Source organism: Neltuma alba, unplaced genomic scaffold (assembly GCF_004799145.2).
Source record: "Neltuma alba isolate B1F8T4 unplaced genomic scaffold, ASM479914v2 tig00012763_pilon, whole genome shotgun sequence".
Lineage (NCBI taxonomy): Eukaryota > Viridiplantae > Streptophyta > Magnoliopsida > Fabales > Fabaceae > Neltuma > Neltuma alba.
In genome coordinates this window covers 227,615-252,701 of record NW_021637174.1, presented here as the reverse complement: position 1 = coordinate 252,701, position 25,087 = coordinate 227,615, and the positions used below count along the sequence as shown (strand labels likewise).

The 25,087-nt window shown below is 33.4% G+C and overlaps 2 protein-coding genes across 2 annotated transcripts in view; both read left to right on the top strand.

Moving 5' to 3' along the window:
* The first annotated feature begins 120 nt into the window (after window positions 1-120).
* LOC114730727 (glutamate receptor 2.9-like) lies at window positions 121-8,207 on the top strand. Its single transcript, XM_028917835.1, has 6 exons — window positions 121-495; window positions 1,208-1,331; window positions 1,404-1,517; window positions 1,623-2,038; window positions 2,331-2,537; window positions 8,172-8,207. Exons 1-6 carry the CDS (start codon window positions 121-123, stop codon window positions 8,205-8,207), a joined length of 1,272 nt encoding a protein of 423 aa, XP_028773668.1.
* The window catches only part of LOC114730726 (glutamate receptor 2.8), a 47,207-nt gene continuing 30,272 nt past the window's right edge, over window positions 8,153-25,087 (top strand). The window contains exons 1-3 of the mRNA XM_028917833.1: window positions 8,153-8,366; window positions 8,505-9,724; window positions 9,853-10,165. Coding sequence (XP_028773666.1) covers window positions 8,243-8,366; window positions 8,505-9,724; window positions 9,853-10,165 — 1,657 coding nt within the window. The 5' untranslated portion in view covers window positions 8,153-8,242. The remainder of the gene's footprint in view (window positions 8,367-8,504; window positions 9,725-9,852; window positions 10,166-25,087) is intronic.

Sequence of the window (25,087 nt, the reverse complement as noted above, 5' to 3'; positions counted from 1 at the left end):
TCATTCAGGTGATGTGTGTGTGTGTGTGCGTGTGCGCACTATATAAATGAAGTTAATTACCCGCATGAACTCAAACTAGCCAGCTTTTAATTTCATCTTATATTGCCACTTTATAGATATATGGCAGCCCCAAATAACTATTATTACGGCTACCTTCTAATAATTACCTGTGTTGTGTTGTTAACAGCTCAGGTTAGAGCAGGCGATGATGATAAGGCCGCGGGTTCACTCCTAGGAGGAAAGAAGTTGATAATAGGTGTTCCCAAGAAACCAGCCAGCGGCTTCGTCCAATTTGTGGATTTACAACTCAATTCAAGTAATAAGAATCAGGTCGTCAAGGCTACGGGCTTTTCCATTGACGTCTTCGAAGCTGTAATAGCTTACCTTAAGAGTTTGCATTACAATATTTCTTTCGAGTTTAGAGCTTTTGTAGGCGCACATGGAAACAGTGCTGGAAATTACGACGCACTCGTCTATCAGATTTTTGAAGGAAAGGTTAGAAACCATTGCAGTTAGAATCCCACGATTCACGATTTGAATCTTGTAATTCGAGACAAAATAGACAATAAAAGATACAAATATCCTATTGTATCTTTTTGTGGCCTAAATCATGCGATTCACATTAGAATCGTGTGATTCACACCAAAATCATGTGATTCAAGCAGTGTTGGTCGCGCTGGATCTGACTCAACACGTTAAAAAAACTTTTTTCATGTTTATTTTTTCTGATTTTTTTGTTATTTATAAGAGGCAATCTGTTGTATAAATACTCCCTAATGCACTCATACTTTCAGCTTATCAAAGTATCAATCAAGACCCTTATTTTTTTATTCCCCAATTGATTTTGGAGACTATTTGTTATTGAAATTTGATATGTATTGGCTTTTTTAAGTTTTTGTGAGGTGTATAGAACCTAATATCTATAAACTTTTAATGTTCTCTTCTATAAAATTACCTATATGTCATCTTTAATAATTGTTCATGAATTTTACGATTCTTGATAAGTTTTAATTCAAGATTCAAAAAATAGACTTTCGGATTCACAATTCGTATCCCCATTTGATAACCTTGTTAGAAACTATATAGGATCTTCTCTTCATATATATTACTGCTCATGTGAAGACGAGAGACCAGCAAGGCAAAGAAATGACTGGTCTCTCACTTCCATTCTATAAAACATTAGTTGACTTGAATATCTGATGAACAGTATGATGCTGTGGTGGGAGATGTGGCGATTGTGGCAAATCGATCAAAGTACGTAGATTTTACATTACCATATAGACCGGCTGATATGAGGATGCTCGTGAAGATTCGTCGTGATCCACGGTTCAGTATGTGGATTTTTGTGCAACCTTTTACTTGGGATCTGTGGTTGTCCGTAGCCATCTTTAGTATTTTTATAGGAGGTGTCATAGTCTTCATGGAACGTCCAGTCGATGAAGATTCACCCTGCTGGAAACAACTCTGCAAGTTTGCTGTCCTGTGGCTTCCTGTAATGCAGGCAGTTCTTCCTGAAAGTGAGCATCTTTAAGTTAATCCTTGCAATAAAGTGCCTTTTGCCCAAAAAGCACAAGAAACTGTGCCTAATTATTCTCAATTTTATATTTCTTAACTATTTGCAGGAAAATCAGTGGCCAAAGCAGGCTCTAGGTTTGTGTTGGTGTTATGGCTGATACTAGCATTTGTGCTGATGCAAAGTTACACAGCATGCCTATCATCGATTTTGACAGTACATCAGTTACAACCTAGTTATCCTGGCGAGAATGACGTTATAAATGATCCCAACATTAACATTGGATATCCTGGTGTCTCATTCTTGAGGGGCTTATTCGTCCATCACTTGAAGATTGATAGTTCGAGGTTGAAGAAGTACTCCAGTATTAACGAGTACAAGGAGGCTTTGGACAAAGGAAGCCGTAAAGGGGGTGTGGATGCTATTTTTAATGAAATTTCCTACCTTAAGATCTTCCTCAGCCAATATGGTTATTCTAATTATGCCTTGGTCCAAACCAGGCACCGCAATGATGGATATGGTTTTGTAAGTACTTCCCTCTCTATTTTCTAATCGGATTTAGAGACTTCCTATTGTTGAAGGATAACATATATAAGAATGTACCCCAGTAAATTAGTAGTTGATATGTTTTAATCTCACATCTTATAGAGTATTTAAATAATTTGAATCCTGCCAGTTAAATCTAACCAATCTAAATTTACTGATGCAACAACATTATGTTGTTGTTGATTCGTGTGCTTCCTTTTGTCTTATTGATTAATAGGTTGCAATTTTGTTTTTAACATGTGTTCACACATTGGCATATATGATTTTTCAGGCATTCCCAAAAGGCTCCAACTTAACCTCGTGCTTTTCTAGAGCCATACTAAATGTGAGAGAGAGTGAAGAAATGGACAGGATTGAGCAGGAATATTTTGGAAGCAATGATATCCGCAAGGAAGGCAAAGAAGACATAACCAATAATGCATCAGCAAACAATGCAAGTCCTAGCCTTACCGCTTATAGTTTTGCAGGTCTATTCATGGTAATTGGAGTGCTTTCGGTCTTAGCTTTACTAGTTTCTGAAAGTCATGTTTGGCAAAAACCAATTATACTAGCAAAAACATACAGCGAACAATTCTTGATGATGAGTCAGAATTTTAGTTAAAAACTAAAGAAGCTTGTTTAATATAGAATGTAATAAAATAACCTATAGGAAGATAGAGCAAATAAAAATGGAAAAATAAAATATCTTTTATGAGATCACTTTCTTGCATGAATACTTGGTCATTATATCGCCTAGGGAAGTGTATTGTTGTGATGGAATTTACAGACTCTTGTTGTAGTTGTAAATCTGTTTTTTTTTCCTCATCCAAGGTTCTTTTTTTTTTCCTTTTTTAACTTTGCAGTTCATCCTATCATTTTGATATTACCCTTTCTAGAAGATGGTTTTAAAAATCCTTTTAGATGATGTGCATATTTATTTCTGAAATTTACATTTTATTAACCCCGGGCCATACACATACGCACAAGCTAACACATAAAGGCCTAATAGCGCATCAATAGACTGGCCAGCCCCATGACAAAAAAACTGGCCAGCCCAATACTATTCTCCAACGCAAAATCGGCCAAGTTTCTAGATTTATGGGGAATGTCCCTCGATTTTTCCGCGTTTAATTTGGTGTCAAACTTTTCCCTTTGTCAGGCCAATAAAAAGAGTCAAACTTTTCCCTTTGATGACGCTTTAGAAAAGATACCATCTATAATTACTTTCCTTTGCATGATTCGTGAAGAAATTGCGAAATTAATTTGTAAGGATACGTAGAGAAACTTAGTCAAAGGGGAAAATGTCCATGTTGTCATATTTTTGTTCGGGAGTTTAATGATTACAAACGTTTAAAAAAATTACCGGCAAAAAAAAATTTGAAAAAATTAACGGTAATGTCTCCCCCCCCCCCCCCCACCCAAAAAAATTTTTGGAAATCAAATCTGAAGTTGGACCCTTTGTGAAAATTCTGCCAGAGGATAACTAATTCGACTATAAATTAATATATCTCATTAAAACATTTCATGTGTTTTAGAAAATAAAATAAGAGGCTTAATTAAGTTTTGATGGGGTTTTGATAGGTTCAAATATGCTGCTTTGGTCTGTTTTAAATGTCCAGTGGGTCAGTCAAGATACTATTGTCGAATGATCAGATTGTGTCCACGTCTATAAATTGCTGAAATTTATTCAGTTAAATTACACAAAATTTCTTCCACAAAAAAAAAATCACCCTAAATTATTTTGACTTGTGTGCAAATGGCTCACGTAATCTTTAAAATCTGAGGATAATTTTTTTTCAAAATTTAGTGATTTTTAACTCTTAAATTGTAATGTTATCTCAACAAAATCTCCTTTATCAATAAAATAAATTCATAAAGTCATTATATAGTGTTTCTTTTAGAGTGTTTTTTTGCAGTATGTTTTTTACACTTTTATATTACATAATTGACCTTTCTACATAATACTCCCTCCGACCCTTATTATAAGCTTCAAATAACTAATTTGTAAATAACAAATAATTAGTTAAAAGTAATAAATATGTTAAGAATATACCTTTGTTTTCAAATTTATTCTTATAATAAATGAGAAAACAAATGAAAGAGAATGTATGAAAAAATATGATACTACTTCTTGTCTTAATTATAAAAACTAGTCGATTAATTTGAAGAGATTAAGGAAATAAGTTAAGTTAGTTATTTGTAATAAATAAGTGTTGTCTTTCCTAAAATATCCTTACTAATCAAATGTATTGGTTAAAACTACCATTATTAGAAGAATCATCTTAGAAAAAAATGTATAAATATGAGAGATAAAGTGGATTGTGATCTTATACTTAGGACTAAAATAAAAGTCAAATGAGATTTTATATTAAGGATCAGAGGTAGTAAGAGAGAGTATGTCAAAGGAGAAAGAATAAATAATTAAGGACAAAAGTGAAAAAATACATTAAATATTAAGACAAATTCAAATTAAAACTTATAAAATACCACACAATTCTTCAAATTTAAAACTTATAAATAAGACTAGATGAAATATTTTTTTAAGAATATTTTGATCTTTAAAAGCCCAACAAAAGGTAAATATTATAACATAAAAAAATTCATACTCAAAATTATACTCGTCCAATCCTAAATATAAGACCCGTTTTATAGTGTAATTTATGCTATAAAGTAGATCTTATATTTAGAACCAGAAGAGCATTAAAAAAAGAAAAAAGAAAAAAGATGTCCCCCGACCATGACGGTCTCCGAACCGGACGGGGCGGACGTAAACAATATATCTCAAACTTTTGTTATTGTAGGGATAACCACTTTTGACTTTTGCTTATACTCCTCCGATCCTAATTATAAGACCCAATTGACTTATTTGAGGAGATTAGGTAAGTTAAGTTGATTATTTATAATAAATAAGTGTTGTTATTCCTAAAATATCCTTGCTAATTAAGTATATTGGCTAAAACTATCATTATTAGAAGAATTATCTTTGAAAAAAATGCATAAATATAAAAGATAAAATGGATTGGGTCTTATAATTAGGACCAAATAAAAAGTCAAATTGGGTCTTATAATAAGGACCGGAGGAGTACCTTCAACTAAGCCCCGTACATTTTAGGTATAGATAACATCCTATAATGTTTACTAACATATATTCTATAAAAGAAAAACTAATAAAAAGTAAGAAAATTATTTGCACAAATCCAAACTTGTATAAAGATTGGGGGTCGTTCATTATCAAGTTTTAAATGACAATTAAATTATTTACATAATTCAAAATCTGGGAAGATTACGTGTAACTCCACGAATCTATTTAATTTTAATCAAAATAATATCATAGTTGAACTTAATGAAATTTAAATGTGCAGAGAAAGTCTCAACCAAAACTTGAGCGCGGGGTCGACTCTATAGACGCTAATCTTCACATTAGTCTACAAAGAATGATTCAAGTCTATATTCAACCATAGAATGAATATTGAATATAGTTAACAGTCATCGGTAACGAACATATATTGATTTTTCTTTTTTCTTTTTAATCCTTTCATGCGATAATCAACACATCACATAGCTAGAAGTCTAGAACTCCATTTTTTTAATTTAAGAGTTGAGTTTATATTATTGAAATCATTTCCAAAACTGATTTTTATGTACTAACTAAAGATTACTTTTATAATGGGCTAATATAATTTTTTATCACTCAAATTTGTTCTCATTTTAGTTTTGGTCCTTCAAGTTTCCTTTCATTTAAAACATTTATCCCTATAAGTTAATAAAAACATGGATCATTTTACTCCTCAAAGGACTAAAACCAAAACAATGACAAATTTGAGGGATTAAATGTTATATTAACCCTCAATCATCCATGGAGAGGAAAAAATGTATAAAAGAATTTCACTCTTTTTTGGTTTTGAAACTTGAAAATTGTAGTAAAACTTATCAATTAACAGCACGAAAAGAGATTGACCATAGTTTAAATGGAAAAAAAAAATACTGGAAGAAAAAACTCTAACGAAATAGTAAAAGTTTTTACTATTTTAACTAAGTTTAAATTAACCGATGTTTAAGTCAAAAAACGCTACAAGTTATAGAAATTAAATAAAATAAATTCCACTTGTTAATAGCCCTCTTTATTGGTTTGCCCAGTATGACGTTAAAAAAAATGTTGAAATTAATGAAGGAATTAAGAAAAATGTAAAGATAGTTAAATCCAACAAGACCCAACGATAAGAAGTTCAGCTCTCTTGCAGAATAGAAGTCGCTTTCGTGTTACCAAAGCGACGTGGTTCACATGGTCAGAGGAATCTCCAGCTATTATTCTACGAAAGTGATATTAATGATCAATGGCAAAACAGAAGGAAATTCCATCTAACTAAATAGATATTTATTGATCGAGGCAAACCGTTAATTAATTCATTGACCCAACAAATTAATTGTTTCATTCATGAATTATGAGTTGGTTAAATGGCAATATTTTTTATTTAAAAAATTCTTTTCCAACATAGGTATACTACTCTCTCTGATCCTCTTTTAAGCTAAATTTTTTGTTAATTTATTTAGTCTTTTTTTATCAGCTCTACCTTGAAAATGCCTAAACATTTGGTATAGATATTTTTTATTTTTCCTAATTAATTATATGTTTCTCTCCTCATTTTTTAACTCATTATTTCTCATCTCCTTTTTTACTCACTCTCTTTCCCACCCATTTTTTTTTCATAAATAAGGGAATTTTTTTTAAAAAAAATACATTTTTGACATATTTATTATTATTAACCAACTTTTTAATTTGTTCATCTTATAAAAAACAATTCGTGGGGGGCATTTGTTACGGTATAAAAATGCGAATCATACTCCCTCTGCTACTGCTACTATAAGGCATCTTGTGTTGTGTGTGAGAAATTGATGCCAATTCAAATTCGTGGTCGGGGAGGAGAGACCCAAAAAAAAAAAACTTTTATTACCTTTTTTGGCCCCAGAAAACAGAACACTTTTACCAATATAATATCCATCAAGCCACAAGCTGGATGAGCATTATAAGACAGAATTTTATAAAGGCAGTTAAGCTTTTATTCTGAAAAATCCTTGACAAAAAAAAAATTTACCTGGCTCATTAATTCGGTCTGTTCTTCGCTCATAAAAGAGCTGACTGTATTTAATTTGGTTTATGGGGCTGCCAAAGATATGTTATACTTCCTTGGCTCCATGATATAAGTTGATTCTAGAAGAATGACTCAATCCAATTAAAACATAAGTTATTTGAAGAGTAATTGATTCTTATTTATCAATTTCACTTCTGCAATTAATGTTTAAACGTAACTCTTTGTATTTTTCTCTCTTCTTCACAACCTCATTTGATATGGGCCAAGTTGAAAAAAAATTTCAAATTAAAATACGTTTAATAAATAAACTATCATTTTTTTATATTGATAAATTGATTAAATAACTTATATTTTGAATCAAAGGGGCAGTGGGTAACCCAAGTAGAAGAGAGTAATATTTGTTAACTATTAATTACACCCTACGCATACGCTCCTTCGAGTCGAGTTTCTTCAAGTAAATAAGCTTAATTTTTGTCCTTTTTTTTTGGGGGCGGGGGGGAGAGACAAACAGTTCACGTCAAAAGTTGCATCTATATGCTGCGTCCTTTCTCCCATATATATAAGCTGGAAAATTAAACAATCTATATAGAAACGAACTTTCAAAGAAAGATCAGAATATTCTATCTGGAACATGTCATTTCATTTGGATTTACCATTATTTTGCTATGCCCCAACAAAGTGTGATCACAAATTCACAATGGGTCCTCTCATCGAAGACTGAAGGAATTCATTGGTATGAGTTGGAAAATTAAGTCATATATGTAAAACCATCGAAACTTCAGGGAAGCTAGAGACAGCACCTATGAATATGAACATGTGACTTTCCTCGTCTCTGATATGTCCGGTTCCTCTAAAGAGATTAGCCCGGCCCTTCATGGACTTCTCTCTCTCTCTCTCTATATATATATATATAAAAGATAAGAGATGAGAGTAGCCACGTTATAAAATCAGAATGAACATGTCGAGCCAGAAGAAAAAGAAGAGCTTTAACCTTTGCCTCTGCTGGTTTCGTTGTTTTTGTTCTTTTCTATGTTTCTTTGTAGAATCTTCGAAGGCCAAGGAAACACATATACCAGTAGGGGTAGTTGTTGATCTCAACTCCTCAATTGGAAGAATGGCCATTCGCTGCATGAAAATGGCTCATGATGACTTCTATAAACACTATTCTCATTACCAAACAAGGCTTGATCTTCGAACCAGGGATTCTGAGAATGATGTTGTCAAAGCAGCATCTGCAGGTAATATATTTTTATCAGTTGCAGTCCTAAAATGTTATTTTCAGTCAACTGATTTATATTTTAACACTTTGAAATCCTTTTTTAAGAATTTTAATCTTCTGTTTCTAATGGCTCCTGATATTAATTATACCCATGCAGCTTTCCATTTGATGACGAATGAAAACGTGCATGCAATTATTGGACCTTTATTTTCGGAACAAGCGAGGTTCGTAATACAACTTGGGCACAGATATCAGGTGCCCATCGTCTCGTTTTCAGCCACAAGTCCATCTCTCACTCCAAACAGAAGCAAATTTTTCATTAGGACAGCACAAGATGATTGCTCACAGGTGCGGGCTATAGCTGCCATTGTTGAAGCTTACGGATGGCACGAAATCATCCCAATCTACGAAGACACCGAGTATGGCAAGGGTCTGATCCCATATATCACAGATGCCTTGGAGAAAGTTAACACGCGAGTGCCGTACAGAATTCCCATCGATCCAAATTCTGAGGAATATGACATTTTAGATGAGTTGAAGAAGCTCAATCAGAGTCGAAAAAGAATATTTCTTGTTCACATGACTAGTCTTATTGGTCCGAAATTCTTCTCAGCAGTGAACAAGGCTGGAATGATGACGGAAGGGTATGGGTGGATAGTCACCGGTGGATTATCCAATGTGTTAGACCCTTTGGCTCCGAAAGTGATGGATTCCATGCAAGGTGTCTTAGGGGTAAGGCCGAGATTGGAAAAGTCTAAAGGGCTTACAATTTTCAGAAATAGATGGAAAGCTTCGTCAATTAAATCTGGTAATGTGTCTTTTCCCCTAACCTTGTTTGGACTTTGGGCTTATGACACAGTTTGGGCGATAGCCATGGCAGTAGAGTCCAAGTTTGCAAGTTCTAAGGGTAATGATACACTTATAGATAGAATCCTAGATACTAAATTCGAAGGCCTCTCCGGGAATTTCCATTTAAGTGAAGGACAACTCGAAACCTTAGAGCTTGAAGTATTCAATGTGGTAGGACGCAAGGAGAGGGTTATTGGATATTGGAGCCCACAGCGAGGACTATTCCACAACAATCATTTGAGTTCAAGATTGAAACTAATGCCACCAATATGGCCGGGGGACGTAATAAATCAACCAACCAAGTTGAGAATTGGGGTCCCAGTAAGAAAGGGCTTTAATGAATTTTTGAAGGTGGAAACACGCCCTTCAAATAGTACTCCAGATGTTTCTGGCTTTACCATTGATGTGTTTAACGAAGTGCTCAATGCTTTACCTTTTCCTTTTCCATATGAGTTCCTCGCATTCCAGAAGAAGAATGGAGAAAGTACTGAGTCTTATGATGAGCTTGTTCTTCAAATTGAGAAAAAGGCGAGTTTTCGTTAAAGGATAAAAATCATAGTATACTGTCTAATATATTTGTCCAAGCATATTAATTCAAGCTTTTTGAAAGATAATGTAACAAGTAAATGTAACCGTTTTTTTTTTAATACTTGTAGGAGTATGATGCTGTGGTTGGGGACATAACTATTGTAGCTAATCGTGCAGACCATGTTGATTTCACGCTGCCATATTCAGAATCTGGCGTGTTAATGGTTGTTTCGATGAAGCACGATGAGAGAGAAAATATGTGGATCTTCTTAAAGCCTTTGAGTCCAGGTCTTTGGCTGACCACAGGTGCAGCCTTTGTCCTCACAGGTATCATTATATGGCTTCACGAACGTCGAACAAACACAGAATTTCAAGGGTCCCCACAGCACCAACTTGGCATCATGTTCTGGTTTTCTTTCTCCACCATAGTCTTTGCTCACAGTAAATCTCCTCTTAAACTCTTCCATTACATATTTCATGATCTCTAGGTCAACAGTTTTATATTTATCATTAAATTTTACGCACTATGTTTAATGGTCACACAGAGGAAAGATTAGTGAACAATTGGTCGCGTTTTGTTCTGATCTTATGGGTATTTGTGGTGCTCATCATAACACAAAGTTACACCGCAAGTTTGGCTTCCATGTTAACCGTACAAAGATTGCAGCCTAAGTTCATTGATGTGAATGAGATAAGAAAGAATAATTACTGTGTGGGGTATATGAAGGGGTCCTTCGTCAAAATGCTTCTGAAAAATCAATTGGGGTTCAAGGATGAGACGAAGTTGAAGCCGTACGAGACCCCTGAAGAATTTGATCGAGCTCTCGCTAGTGGTGAGGTTGCTGCTATCTTTGGTGAAATCCCTTACGTGAAGTTTTTCCTCTCAAAATATGGCTCCAAGTATGGTAGTGTGGGACCAACCTACAAAACTGGGGGATTCGGCTTTGTGAGTTCTCTTTCTCTTGTTCAATCTTGCCTTGAATAGAAGTCTTTTAACAAATACAAATGCCGAGCAATACAATGCAAGTGTTTAATTAAACTCGTTCACACATGTATATTATTTCAAAGGTTTAAGTTGATACTCCCTCTGGTGTCATATATACCATAAGAGCCTTTTTAAAAAGTCTGATTTGGTCAAATATAAGAAACAAAGAAAGAATGCCTATATATTAATTAGAAAAAATTACAATAAGGTCCCACCTAAAGGAATGAAATACAAAAAAGTCTCTTAAAATTATCAAATTATTCTAAAGTCTCAAGAGATCTCATTACAAAAATTTTTATTTGTTTAATTACCAAATTGTCCTTTTTTTTTAAAAAAAGTTCGTATTGACAACTAAAAGAGCAGTCGTTGATAACTTAAGGTATAAAGATTAACAACTATCATGGCAAGTATTGATAACACATTTTCTCAGGACATCACAAAATTTAATGCATGAATTGTCAATACCTGCCGCGATAGTTATTAATCCTTACACCTTAAGTTGTCCATAACTGCTCTTTCAGTTGGCAATGCAAACTTAAAAAAAAAGACAATTTGATAATTAAACAAATAAATTCTCTTGCAATAAGGTCTATTTGGACTTCAGAATAATTTGATGATTTTAAGAGGCGTTTTTATATTTAATTCCCTAGGGTGTGACTTTGTTACAATTTTTCGTATTAATTAATAACATTCTAATTATGCCCGCAACTAATATAGCAGTATTTTGTTTATATGCGGCGCCCATTTATTTGTTGATGACTAAAACTTCAAATAAGTTGAGTTTCATGATGAGTTTATTAAAGTTCGGACATGCTTTTGAATTCAAAGAATTTTTATTTTTTTTATAAACGAATTCAAAGAATGTTTATAAAAGATTGATAGAGCGCTTGTCGAAACACCCATTATTTTTCATATGTTTGTTGAGTGTGAATAAAATAGGGAAATTTCTTTTAAAAAATAATCCCATTTTATTCATTAATCTATGGTAGTTATTTTTTTTCCCCTTACATATGAGACCAGAGGGGCTATGACTTGTGAGTTTAGTATGTGCCGTATTTTTTATATTTCGTTATCAATTTTTAATACAAATTTTACATGTTTAAAGAAATTGCGGTATAAATGAAATTAATCATTCAGGCCAAAAAAGAAATTGAAATTAGTCAAGTCTTCCCTTCACAATCAGTCAATTAATAAGACTAGTAAAGTCTTCCATGCATCGCTGATTAGAAATTTCAAATTTTTAGTTGCCTCTTGGAAGTCAGTTTCTTAATTGTACTAACGCTGTGTTGAAGGATGAAAATGGCTATTGAATTGAATGAGATAAAAATAAAGGTTTCTAATAACAAAGAGGCACAAATATATGCTTAAGCCTTCAATTGTCATAGAATGCTAACGTTGAGATATGTTGTACATATGCGGTCAGGCGTTTCCACTAAAATCTCCGCTGGTCTCTTATTTTTCGAGGGCAATCCTAAATGTGACTCAAGATGAAGAAAAGTTTGAAAGGATTAAGGGAAAGTACTTCTCCAGCGGAATCACATCTGAAGATGAAAATGGATCATCAATCCCAAACAATCCCATGAGTCTTACTGTGTCCAGCTTTGGAGGGCTTTTCGTCATCGTAGGGGTCGCTTCTGGGATTTCACTTCTGTTCTACCTGTTTAAGTTTGGGTACTCTCGTTCAGAAGAAAGACTTCTTTGGTTGTTGCAGTTAAACGCTCGAATAGCGAAGTGCTTGGATCGAAAGAATAGCTCTTTATCTGTGAACAGAAGTGATTCCAGTGTACATCCTGCAAGTAATAATACTGAAGAGGGAGATAGAGCCACAATTACTACGTACCCTCGCTGCTGATATGGTTTTGCCTTGTGAATGGACAAGATCAGGTACTAGATGGATTTGGATCTTTGACGCTTACAAGTTTATATGAAATATATGTGCTTCTGACTATAACTAGATATAGGGTGAAACGAAACAGAATAAGTTTGAAGAATTGAGTTTCATACCAACTCGATCTCCCTTGTATGTATCACTCTTTTTCAGTGTCTAGGAAATGCTTGTACGAATAAAATGTCATGCAAACTGATGTTCATGTTATACATACGATAACATCTCATAAATAAGATTATGAATTCGAACCTTGTACGTAAATGGAGAAAAATTAAAGATCATATTAAAAAGGTCACCTCTATTTATTCACCCCATTATTTTGATATTGCGTTGTCATATACCAGCCAAAAAAGGAATTGTATGACTATGATTCAGGTATAAATTCACACACTGAAATTACCAGCTGAGAGGCGTATAACTATAAATTGGACGAGAGGAGCACTTGTTACACTATAAAGATGTGAATCTTACTCCCTCTGCTAACCTATTATTACAATTTAGAAGGCATCTTGTGTGCAGGCATCTGCCAATTCAAACTCATGGCCTGTGAGGAGAAAACAGAACACTTTCACCATCAAGCCACAAGTTGGATAAACATTATATTATAAAATTTGGGTCAAGTTGCCAGTTATATTCATTAAAATGCTTATTTGCCGTTACTTATATAAACATTTATAAGCATGGTTTCATATAAGTCAATACAAAATTCTTCTCACATATATATCTCGTATTCCGTAAATCATGATTAAAAAGTTTCTCATAAATTAAATTTATAAGTAAATTTATGTGCATACACACATTTTAACAATTGATAATAAAAAAATAATAAGTATCAATGTTTCACAAATAAACTAATAAATATACATACAGATTTTAATAATTAACAATAGCAAAATAATAAGCACACATTAAAATTTATAAATTTTAATTTATATCATCCTATATTCTTTTAGATTCATTCAGTTATTTTTTTTGTCCATATAACAGTAATATTAGAGTATTACTATAAACTATTAATTTCTTTATTCAATTAATAAATAAATAAATTATTAAATATTAATTAATTGATTGTTCATTTAATTTATTAGTTAATCATATACGTGTTGATTTGTTTTTATTTTTTCATGTAAAAACTTTTGACGAGGGCGCCCCCCGGGGGTTTTGTGGCATCACAAAAAGGAGGCAGGAGAGAGAGTGCCGTAGGCCTGTCCGCACCAATGCTTTCTTTCAACGTGACGCGCCCCAAATCAATTAAAAAAAGTAGCTATGAGATAGTTTCTTGAATATCTTTCTCATCTATTTTTTTTCTTACATTCTCTCTTATCTTTTTTTCCTGCTCTCTCCCTCCCACCCACATTTTTCACAAATGAGTGCATTTTTGAAAAATAAAATTTCATTTTAACATATTTATTAAATCTAATTAATTTTAATTAATTTTTTAAAATAACGCAATTTAATTAATTGTATCTTATATAAACGGAGGGAGGGAGTATCATGTTAATGATTTTTGGGCCACAAGCACTTAATGCCAAGAGCTCTCCCAAACATGAGTAAATGACCCGACTAGCCTTTGAAACCAAAAGGCCATTTTTAAGCGAGCCAGCCACAGTTCCAAACATACCCCATGTGTAGTAAGAATTAGATAATCAATATGCACCATCCAATCTTAATTGCGGAAATCATCTCTTAAATATAACGTGTTTTAATTTCTCTAATTGATATTATTCTTTATTATTTGTGTTTCAACTGTAAGATATTTTAATTATATATTTTATATTATATTATATTATTTTGTTTTAATTAAAATATCCAGAGTATGGCTCGTTAATCAGTTAGGCCCAGTCCAGATAGGGTTCTAGACTCAGTGCTTTTTAGTTATTCTTGACCTTGATAGTGGGTTAAGTTTTGACAGTTTACTGAGTGAGCATCTGTAAAACCTAATATATGCTTTTAAGGTTCCCTGACTGGTAGCGGCTCTTTCTTATTCCATCACTGTACCCACCTCCCAGTAAGAAGAAATCCTGATATCTTTTCTACTAACAACATCTGAATAATTTCAGTTATTCTAATTTAGATCAAGGCCAGTAGCATTGTGGATTGCTTCTTCAGACTATCTAGCATAGCCAGAGGTATTTATAAGTCTTCCGCTGCTACTCTGATGATTGTAGAATTCTATATGACTATTTGGATAAATATATGTGTTCATATGAATTGTTCTAACATGTGGCATTAGAGCCTGGTTTTTAGATCTCCCTTTGCATACTATTTTGTAAATGATACATTATGAATGTATGTTAATTTTCTATTTGGAAATTATTTTGAGAAAAACTTCTATGAGCATCATAGGTGCTTGTTTCAACCGTCTTTGTTTTTCTTGGATCTCTATATACGGTCGAGTTTTTGGGTGAATGGATGAAAGAAAATTATATATATTGTTTCCTTGATGAACGCCTTCAATTTGGTTTGCTTTTTCATTGAAATTTAAAGGATCCGAAATGTTGGCTTGGTTTTGCATCAAAATCTATATATTGATATATGCGATTTGAGATTTCATATACTTTTCGCTGTTGAGATTATTGTCACAAGAATCTCTTGCGCCTTTTGTTCTGGGCATAAAATCAAGTCTTTGATTTCATTCCTTTGCATCATTGGTGAAATTGTAATTTGAATATTGTTTGCGTTTTGGCCCTGTCCATGCTAAAGTCAGCCTCGAAAATTTTAATAATCACTGGTTCAGTTTGTGTTTGAAACTCAAATTTTCAGATTTGTTTTCCACATATTTGGTATGATTGTTGTTCGAATAAGCTTCACTAAGTGATTTTGTTCATAACGCTGTTAAACTCCATCAAAAAGGGAGCTCGGAATTGCAGAGAACCGCTGCATAAGGAAGCAAGCGGTGGCTGAAACTTATGTGTTGGGCCTCCTTTTTTGGACTATGTAAATTGATTTGGGCAGTGAAACCCTTTCTGGTTTTTATATTATTTTTTGAATGGGCCTCTGTTGTTTTTGGTCCACTTCGGTTAACAAAGGGGGGTTTTTCTGCAGTGTTATTCGAGTTGCTGTTTTAGGCCATTGGGTTTGTTTTCAAAAAAATAAAATTATTGGGCCACTATGACGCAGAAACCTATTATGGGCTTGTTTTTAAACCTCGGCCCTGTTTTAATTGCTGTGCATTTTTCTTAATTTCCGAATGTTAGATATTTGATTGAATTCTTGGGTTTAAATCATTAGTTGGTAATTCTGGAAATTGTTCTTTGGGCCCTGTATTGGGTTATACTGATCTGGGCTGTTTCGTTTAATTTTTTAGAAATTGTTTTGTGCTAAATAAACATATTTGAGTTCCTTGGTTTATTATTTGAGACTCCTTTTGGTCCTTAAAAAAAATCTTGTTTCTGGTATTTTTTAAATTAGGCCCTATTTTGCAGTTTTGTTACATGGGCCTATGTTGTTTTATTTTCAGAAACAGTTTTGGTGTGAATAAAGTATTATTTAAACTGTTTTTTACTTTATTTAGCCATTTGGTTTGTGTGTAATCAATTTTATGTACTATTTTAATTGTTTAAGCTAATGGGAAATTAATTTCAGCTATTTTGAAATTTAGGAAAATTTTCAAAATTTAATTCTGATATGTGATTTAATTGTCTAAATATTTGGGAAAATAGTTTTAGACAATTATTGTATTTGTTTGAATTTTGCAGAACTATATTTGAGTTGAAATATGCTGAATTTGATTTATTAAACAATTTTTGGGTGCATAAAATAGTGGGAGAATTTAATTTTAGTTATTTAGTCACTTAAGTTGATTAAATTAATTGGTTAAGTTCTCCATTATGTTGTGCATATATGAGATTTAAATGCACATAGTTGATAATTGTGATTAGATGCAGAGTTGATGAGGAGTAGCCACAGCATCCTCTTATATAGTGCACAGATAAATAATCACATATGGATTTTTAAATATCAACTATAATCAATGAGTAATTATAATTTGATCACATAAATGGTTTAGTTGATTAAATTATTTAGTTGGAATGCTCATTGATATTGTGTGTGTATATGGAATTTAATTGTACATATACGACATTAGTGATTAGCACATATATTTGTTCAAGGAGTAGCCATAGCATCCTTATTTACATGTTGTATGCATATTTAATCACATGTGGATTTAAAATATCAATTTTGGTTAAATGCACAATCAATACACACAATGATTTGATGTCTTTGTGATGCAAATGTAGAGTTGAGGAGTAGTCACAGCATCCTTACATGTACATGTATTTGTCTTAATAGACAAATCATCACATAAAGATTTAAAGACATCACTTGTAATTAAATATGTAGTTATGGTTAATCTTTGCCCACAAGTAGATAATTATAATTACGTATTTAATTAGGGTGGGATAGAAACGGCCTTATGATTCCTAAGTAGTACACAGGTATTAGAAATCTAAATGCGTTCTAGTTTCACCAATTAGAAAACATAAATTTGTGCTATGCTGAAGTCTTTACCCACAGGTAGACTTCAGTGATACGAAATTTATGATTGTATGATTTACGTTGGTAAATGTACGCTTAAACATGATGGTTAAATGCCTCATAAAGTGTTGTTGTAAGCATGATTAAAAGTTAATTCTTTATTTTGCAGCATTATTGTTATCTTTTGAGTTAGGGACAGTTATTGAGCTTAGAAAAAGATAAATGTGACTTCTTCAACTAAATTGAACTTGACATCAAGAAAGTTCTAGTGCCTATTAATACTAGCATGCAAAATGAGATAGTATTATGAGACTAAATTGTCTTAATACAATGATCTCAATTAAGAACTGGTTATGGGTACATAATGAATGGAACAAAAGTCAAGAAATGGGCTGAAGGATGAATTTAAGAAATTCTCATGAAAAGTCATTGCATTGTATACGGACTATAAAGTGATTCTCCATAAAGTGTATCAGCACAAACGATCTCCATCATTGTTGGTGAAAGAGATTCTCAATTTATTATCTCATTAGTATGAGCTATTATACATTTTCATAAATACATGCAAGATTAAGTATTTATTGAAAAAGTATATATTAAATGTTTGGCTTAAATTTCGATAAGAATGAGATTTTGAATGAGGGTTAGTAGGTCACCAACTTTAAGACCATAAAGTAATATACATATATAAGAATTATATGCTGACAAAGAAAGGTCTTATTGGAGATAATGATGGATAGATTATTGCCATTGGTGTATTTAAAATCTCATTTTGTTTGTACTAATCATGAGAAGGATTTCTTCAAGTTGTGTGGTGCATGATAGTTTCAAAGATCTTCATGAAAGGGTCAAAAGGTTTATCAAGAATGAGATTTAACGATCTCTTAACCTTATTGATTCTAATCTATGTATAGTTTACATTAACAAATACTTAAACCATCACACCACTTTAAGAAAGCTTGAAAGATTATGATTAGTAAGAGATTACATGTACCATTACTTATCTTAAGTTTATGTTCTAGTAAATGGAATTACATATTTCAGTTATAAGTGACCTCTCACAATATCTGATCACTATTTGCCTTATAATTGTCTAATATCATTTAATATGTACAAGGCAAAATTGGGTGGTTAATATGACAAATAGATTAATGCAGTGAGATCAACAAGGGAGATAGATGATGAATACATCATTAATGGACAATAACCTAGTCTATATGTTAAGTTTCTTCATATAAGAAATCACTAGGTGATGTTATTGAGAGAAGAAATATAGCATTATTAGACATAAGGAGCAGTAAGGTTTACATTTGATTTTCTTCTTGCTTTACACACTCAAAACAATTATGTATATATTAAATAAGATTCTAGCTTAATTTGTATTTAAATTCTTTTGAAAATCTAAAGGGTTGGAAGCTCAACTTATTATATATACTTGTATAAGAATTGTCTTATGAAGGAAAGAGTGTAGAAGGAAAATATTTTTTGAGACTTGTATTGCATATTTTGATGAAAATGTATAAAAGTCTCAAGCATTCAAGTGTTTTGTCCATTATATTTTAGTGTAGTATTTTGAAGAATGCCAAATTTATTATGAATGCCATGATTAGTGGGAATGATCAAACTAATTAAGAGTGATCACATATAAAGAACAACCTTTGATTATAGTAGAACACTGGTTTTGCATGGTACTCACCTTGTTAAGGTGAATGTAAAACTATCATGAAGTTCTTAGATTCACAATTGATCATGCTTGACATTAGGAGTATCAATATTAAGAATTCCATCAATTATAAAAGGGGTATTTGAAAATAAATTAAGAGATATCTCAAAATTGATGGGTGATACTCTTTTTCTGCAACTTCAATCTCATTAACAGGTTGAGCTAAGATCAATAGTGATTGAAATTTGGCAATTCATAGTGACTACATGAAGTATTCAGCTAGAACATAAATATAAATATTGAGTATGACCTCAATCTTATATTTCAAGAAATGAAATAAATTCCAAATAAAAGCATTGCTTCATGAGAGATATGTGAGATTTCAAGGCAAACAATAACATTTGAATATTTGTATAGTTACTAGTGTGCAACATCAAGTAATACAAAAGAATATTGTTTGCCGAAGATTCTCTATGAAGAAAAGGAACTCATTATAGTGAAATATTACCTCCTATATTAATGAATAGTTCCCACCATATCTTTATGGTGCTAATGTCTATATTGATTTGGAATATTGTTAGAATCTTTCCAATTTTTGATACAATGAGAGATACATGAATTAGTAAAAGAGGTCAAATAGTTTATACAAGGAGAATTTAGTCCATGAGCAAGTCTCAAAATAGTGATGACTAATATATCATGGTATACTCACATGTATGATCAAGTTGAGAATATCATGGTTTTGTTTGTATCACTTGATTAGTGAGAGTTGGGTCATCTATAATTTGCATATAGATGATCCATATATTGTTCATATTTATGACTCAAAGTGTTACAAATGAGAGGATGGTCATTGTTCAAGAGTTGTGATATTATTGGTTAAGGTGCTGTATTCTTTTAGAATACATAAATGGATTATTCTCAAGGTACTTGAGATTATCATAAGTAACATGTAATCACAAGTACTTGAACATCCATGAATAGATGACATTTGTCATGTGTAACACACCTGATACGAGGATATGATCAGATTGTCCATATGTCTCTAATATGATCATCATGTAAAGGAGATGATGAGTATTTCTTCTAAGTCAATTGCTAGGATATTACCTTGTTTGAATGTACACAAAATGGGCAATGTCATTACAATGAATATTAGTAGGAGTTACAAGCAAACTAATACTTGAATGATAACTGAAAAGCTGCAATGGTGAAGTACATTACTAAATGTACATTAGGTATCATGCTTCACATATATGAGTCAATTTCCTTGAATGATTGAGATCGTTCAATTTAGCTGGATGAGTTAGCAACAAATTGTTAACATTGTGATACATATCCATGCTTAATGAACAAGTTGCATCATGAAGGAGTGCAAGATTGCTAAACAATCACTGATTGTTTCCTTTCATCATGAAGTGTCTCTTGTAATCATTCATAGAGGCAAGTTGTAAGATTGTTGATTAATGAATTTCATCATAGGATTTTAAATTATTGAATTAATTTCAAATTCATCAAAGGTGTTTATTATATGACCATGGATTTAATTGGTCATAAAACACATAAAGCGTAAATCCTTTGAGTAAAGAGCATGCTATTAAAAATGTCAAAGGATCAATATCTTATCAGAGATGGATCACATGTAGTGATCTAGATGAGGTGTTATCAAGTGATGAAATTCAAATTGTAGTTTGTTGTCTCAAGTTTGGTACCTGAATTATGTGAGATTAACAAACATTCAAGTTGGAACCGAATAAACATTTAAGGTTTATTCATAAAGTTATAACCCATTAAGTAAGGATGCTATTTGTAATACATGGAAGATAATACTTGATTAAGGGGACTTATCGCCATGATTCTAATAGTATTGCCTTGATTAACTTTAACATGTCAACTAACATATTATGAACGGGCCAAGTGGGAGAATGTAGGATATTTTAATTATATATTTTATATTATATTATATTATTTTGTTTTAATTAAAATATCCAGAGTATGGCCCGTTAGTCAGTTAGGCCCAGTCCAAGTAGGGTTCTAGACTCAGTGCTTTTTAGTCATTTATGACCTTGATGGTGGTTTAAGTTTTGATAGTTAACTGAGTGAGCATCTGTGAAAACCTAATACATGGCTCTTGAGATTCCCTGACTGGTAGCGGCTCTTTCTTATTCTATCACTGTGCCCACCTCCCAGTCAGAAGAGATCCTGATATCTTTTCTACTAACAACATCTGAATAATTTCAGTTATTCTAATCCAGATCAAGGTCAGAAGCATTGTGGATTGCTTCTTCAAACTATCTAGCATGGCCAGAGGTATTTATAAGTCTTCCGCTGCTACTCTGATGATTGTAGAATTCTATATGACTATTTGGATAAATATATGTGTTCATATGAATTGTTCTAACATCAACTACTACTTATAAGTAATGGAAAAGCTCTTTAATATGCGCATCTAATTGGAATAATTTTTTAAAAAATTATACATTTAGAAAACAAAGTAAATTAAAGCATGAAAATCTTTATGTTATGATCTGGCAAAAAAAAATCTTTATATGATGGACGCTGGGAGTAATCAATATCGTCGTTGAAGTTTGATTACGACTTGCTTGTGAAATTGTCGTTGATGCGAGCCGTCTTTGACTCGGAGATGCTGGTTTCTCACTGGTGATGGAGTATATGAACCGAACTTTCAAGAACACAATATTCAATCTTTATTTATTTATCATTATCTTCTTATGCCCATCAAAGACCTAAATAATTCGTTGAAATATATATATATATATATATGAACAGTATTCTCATTACCAAATACCAAACAAGACTTGATCTTCGAATCAGAGATTCTAAGAATGATGTCGTCACAGCAGCATCTGCAGGTAATATATTTTTATCGACAATTAAAAGAATTTTATTAAAATAAAGCGTCTATTGATTAGTTTAAATAGCTCATGGAATTATACCCATGCAGCTTTCGACATGATAAAGAATGAAAACGTGCATGCAATTATCGGACCTTTATTTTCAGAACAAGCGAGTTTCGCAATCCGACTTGGGCACAAATTTCATGTGCCCATCGTCTCGTTTTCAGCCACAAGTCCATCTCTTCCTCCGCTCCGGAGCAAATTCTTCATAAGGACAGCCCAAGATGATTGCTCACAGGTGCAGGCTATAGCTGCCATTGTTGAAGCTTACGGATGGCACGAAATCATCCCAATCTACAATGACACCGAGTATGGCAAGGGTCTAATCCCATATCTCACAGAGGCCTTGGAGAAAGTTAACACAGGGGTGCCTTACAGAATTGCCATCGATCCAAATTCTGAGGAATATGAAATTCTGGAGCAGCTGAAGAAGCTCAATCAGAGTCGAAAAAGAATACCTCTGGTTCACATGACTAGTCTTGTTGGGCCTAAATTCTTCTCAGCAGTGAACAAGGCCGGAATGATGACGGAAGGGGTATGGTTGGATAGTCACCGATGGGTTATCCAATGTGTTAACCCCTCTGGGTCCGAAAGCGATGAATTCTATGCAAGGCGTCTTGGGGTTAAGGTCAAGACTGGAAAAGTCAAGAAGGCTTGCAATTTTCAGAAATAGATGGAAAGCTTCATCGATTAAATCAGGCAGTTTGTCTTCTTCCTTAACCTTGTTTGGACTTTGGGCTTATGACACAGTTTGGGCCATTGCCACGTCAGCAGAGTCTACGTTTGCAAATTCTAAGGGCAATGGCACACTTATAGATAGAATCCTAAATATTAAATTCGAAGGCCTCTTTGGGAATTTCAGTTCGAGTGAAGGACAACTCGAACCCTTAGAGCTTGAAGTATTCAATGTGGTAGGACGCAAAGAGAGGGTCATTGGACGTTGGAGCCCACAGAGAGGACTATTCCTTGACAATCATTGTGGTTCAAAAGAGAAACTAATGCCACCAATATGGCCGGGGGACACAACAAATCAACCAACAGTTGAGGATTGGGGTCCCAGTAAGAAAGGGTTTTGTTGAATTTTTGAAGGGTGGAAAGGCGGTCATGAAATAGCACTCCAGATGTCTCTGGCTTTACTTTAATTTTGATGTGTTTCTGGAAGTGATAAAAGCTTTACCTTTTCCTCTTCCATTTGAGTTTGTCCCGTTGCGGATTGACAATGGAGAAAGCACTGCATCCTTTGGCGGGCTTTTCAAGGCAAGTTTTCGTTGCAGGATAAAAATCTAGGAAACTTTCTATTTGCCCAGGCATATCACTACAACCTTTTTGATGAAAAATCATACGACAAGTAAATATGTACTTTTTTTTTCATACTAGTAGGAGTATCATGCTGTGGTTGGAGACATAACTATTGTAGCTAACCGTGCGGAACATGTTGACTTTACATTGCTGTTTTCAAAATCTGAGGTGTCAATGGTTGTTTCGATGAAGTACGATGAGAGACATAACATGTGGGTCTTCTTAAAGCCTTTGAGTCCAAGTCTTTAGCTGACCATTGGTGCAGCATTCGTCCTCACAGGTATCACTATATGGCTTAACGACCAGTGCACAAACCCAGAATTTCAAGGATCGTCGCGGCAACAACTTGGGATGGTGGTCTGGCATTCTTTCTCGACGTTAGTCTTTGCTCACAGTAAATCTCCTCTCTTTAAACTCATACATTACATATTTCATGATCTCTAGGTCGACAACCATATATTCACCATTAAATTTCACGTAGTAAGTTTAATGGTGACACAGAGGAAAGATTAGTGAACAATTGGTCGCGTTTTGTGGTGATCTTATGGGTATTTGTGGTGCTCATCACAACACAAAGTTACACTGTAAGTTTGGCTTCCATGTTAACTGTTCAGAGATTGCAGCCTAAGTTCATCAATGTAAAAGAAATAAGAAAGAATAATTACTGTGTGGGGTATATGAAGGGGTCTTTCGTCAAAATGCTTCTGAAGAATCAATTGGGATTCAAGGATGAGTCAAAGTCGAAACCAAACGAGACACCCGAAACATATGACCGAGCTCTCGCTAGTGGTGAGGTTGCTGCTATCTTTGATGAAATCCCCTACGTGAGGCTCTTGCTCTCAAAATTCGGCTCCAAGTATGCTATGGTGGGGCCAACCTACCAAACTGCTTGTCTCGGCTTCGTAAGTTCTCCCTCTTAGCTTGTTCAATCTTGCCTTAAATATGAGTTTCTTCCATTGAAAACAAAAGGTTTAAGGAGCACTAATGTTGAACAATTCAAATGTGTAATTAAGCCTAGTCATATGTTGGCCAAAAATTAAACCCAGTCATATATATTATTTAAATGTTTAAGCTGATGCTCTTATGCACTAAAAGACTTCTTTGAAGGATTGATTTGCTCTCAAGTATAAGAAATAAACAAATATGCCTGGCATATTAATTATATCATTCCAATTATGCCATCCAATAATATTTTAGTGTTTTGTTTATAGGACACCCATTTATTCGTTTATTTTGACAACCAAAAGTTTAGATAAATGGGATCTTTGGAGTTGATAGGGATAATGCATGTTTTTGGGTTCAAAATAAAGAGACAAAAATATATTTAAGCCCTCAATTTTCATAGAATGATATTATGCTAACGTTGTTATATGTTTTATGGTCAGGCATTTCCACTAAAATCTCCGTTGGTGTCTTAATTTTCATAGAATGATATTATGCTAACGTTGTTATATGTTTTATGGTCAGGCATTTCCACTAAAATCTCCGCTGGTGTCTTACTTTTCGAGGGCAATCCTAAATGTGACTCAAGATGAAGAAAAATTTGAAAGGATTAAGGGCAAGTACTTCTCCAGAAGAATCACATCTGAAAATGAAAGGGGATCATCAATCCCAAACAGTCCCCTTAGTCTTACTTTGTCCAGCTTTGGAGGGCTTTTCGTCATCATAGGGGTCACTTCTGGGATTTAACTTCTGTTCCATTTGTTTGAGTTTGGGTACTCTCGGCCAAAAGAAAGACGTCTTTGGTTGTTGCAATTAAAGGCTCGAATAGTGAAGTGCTTGGACCAAAAGAATAGGTCTTTATCTTTGAACAGAAGCGATTCCAGAATATACCCTGCAAGTAATATCGTAGAGGGAGGTAGTGACACCATTCAACGGGAGCATCAGTAATCATAGCAAGAAACAGAGAAAAAAGAAAGAGAATAAGCATAAGGAATTGAATTTCACAGAAACTCTGACTTGTATTATTGTTCATTTGAAAGACTCTTTCAAGTGCTAGACAATGCCTGTGTCTTTATAGGATATCCTGCAACAACGTTATGCATATCTTATTCATTGACAATATCCCCTAGATAAGACTATAGATTCACGTTTGTTAATAAAAAAAATTATGTTGACAGAATTGATAATT

Bases quoted from the DNA above. Each gene is read 5' to 3' on its own strand.
- LOC114730727 (XM_028917835.1), top strand. From the start codon at position 121: ATGGCAGCCCCAAATAACTATTATTACGGCTACCTTCTAATAATTACC. The intron at 2,039-2,330 runs GTAAGTACTTCC...ATGATTTTTCAG, and splicing joins GCAATGATGGATATGGTTTT to GCATTCCCAAAAGGCTCCAA. The intron at 2,538-8,171 runs GTAATTGGAGTG...GTTTCTTTGTAG, and splicing joins GTTTTGCAGGTCTATTCATG to AATCTTCGAAGGCCAAGGAA.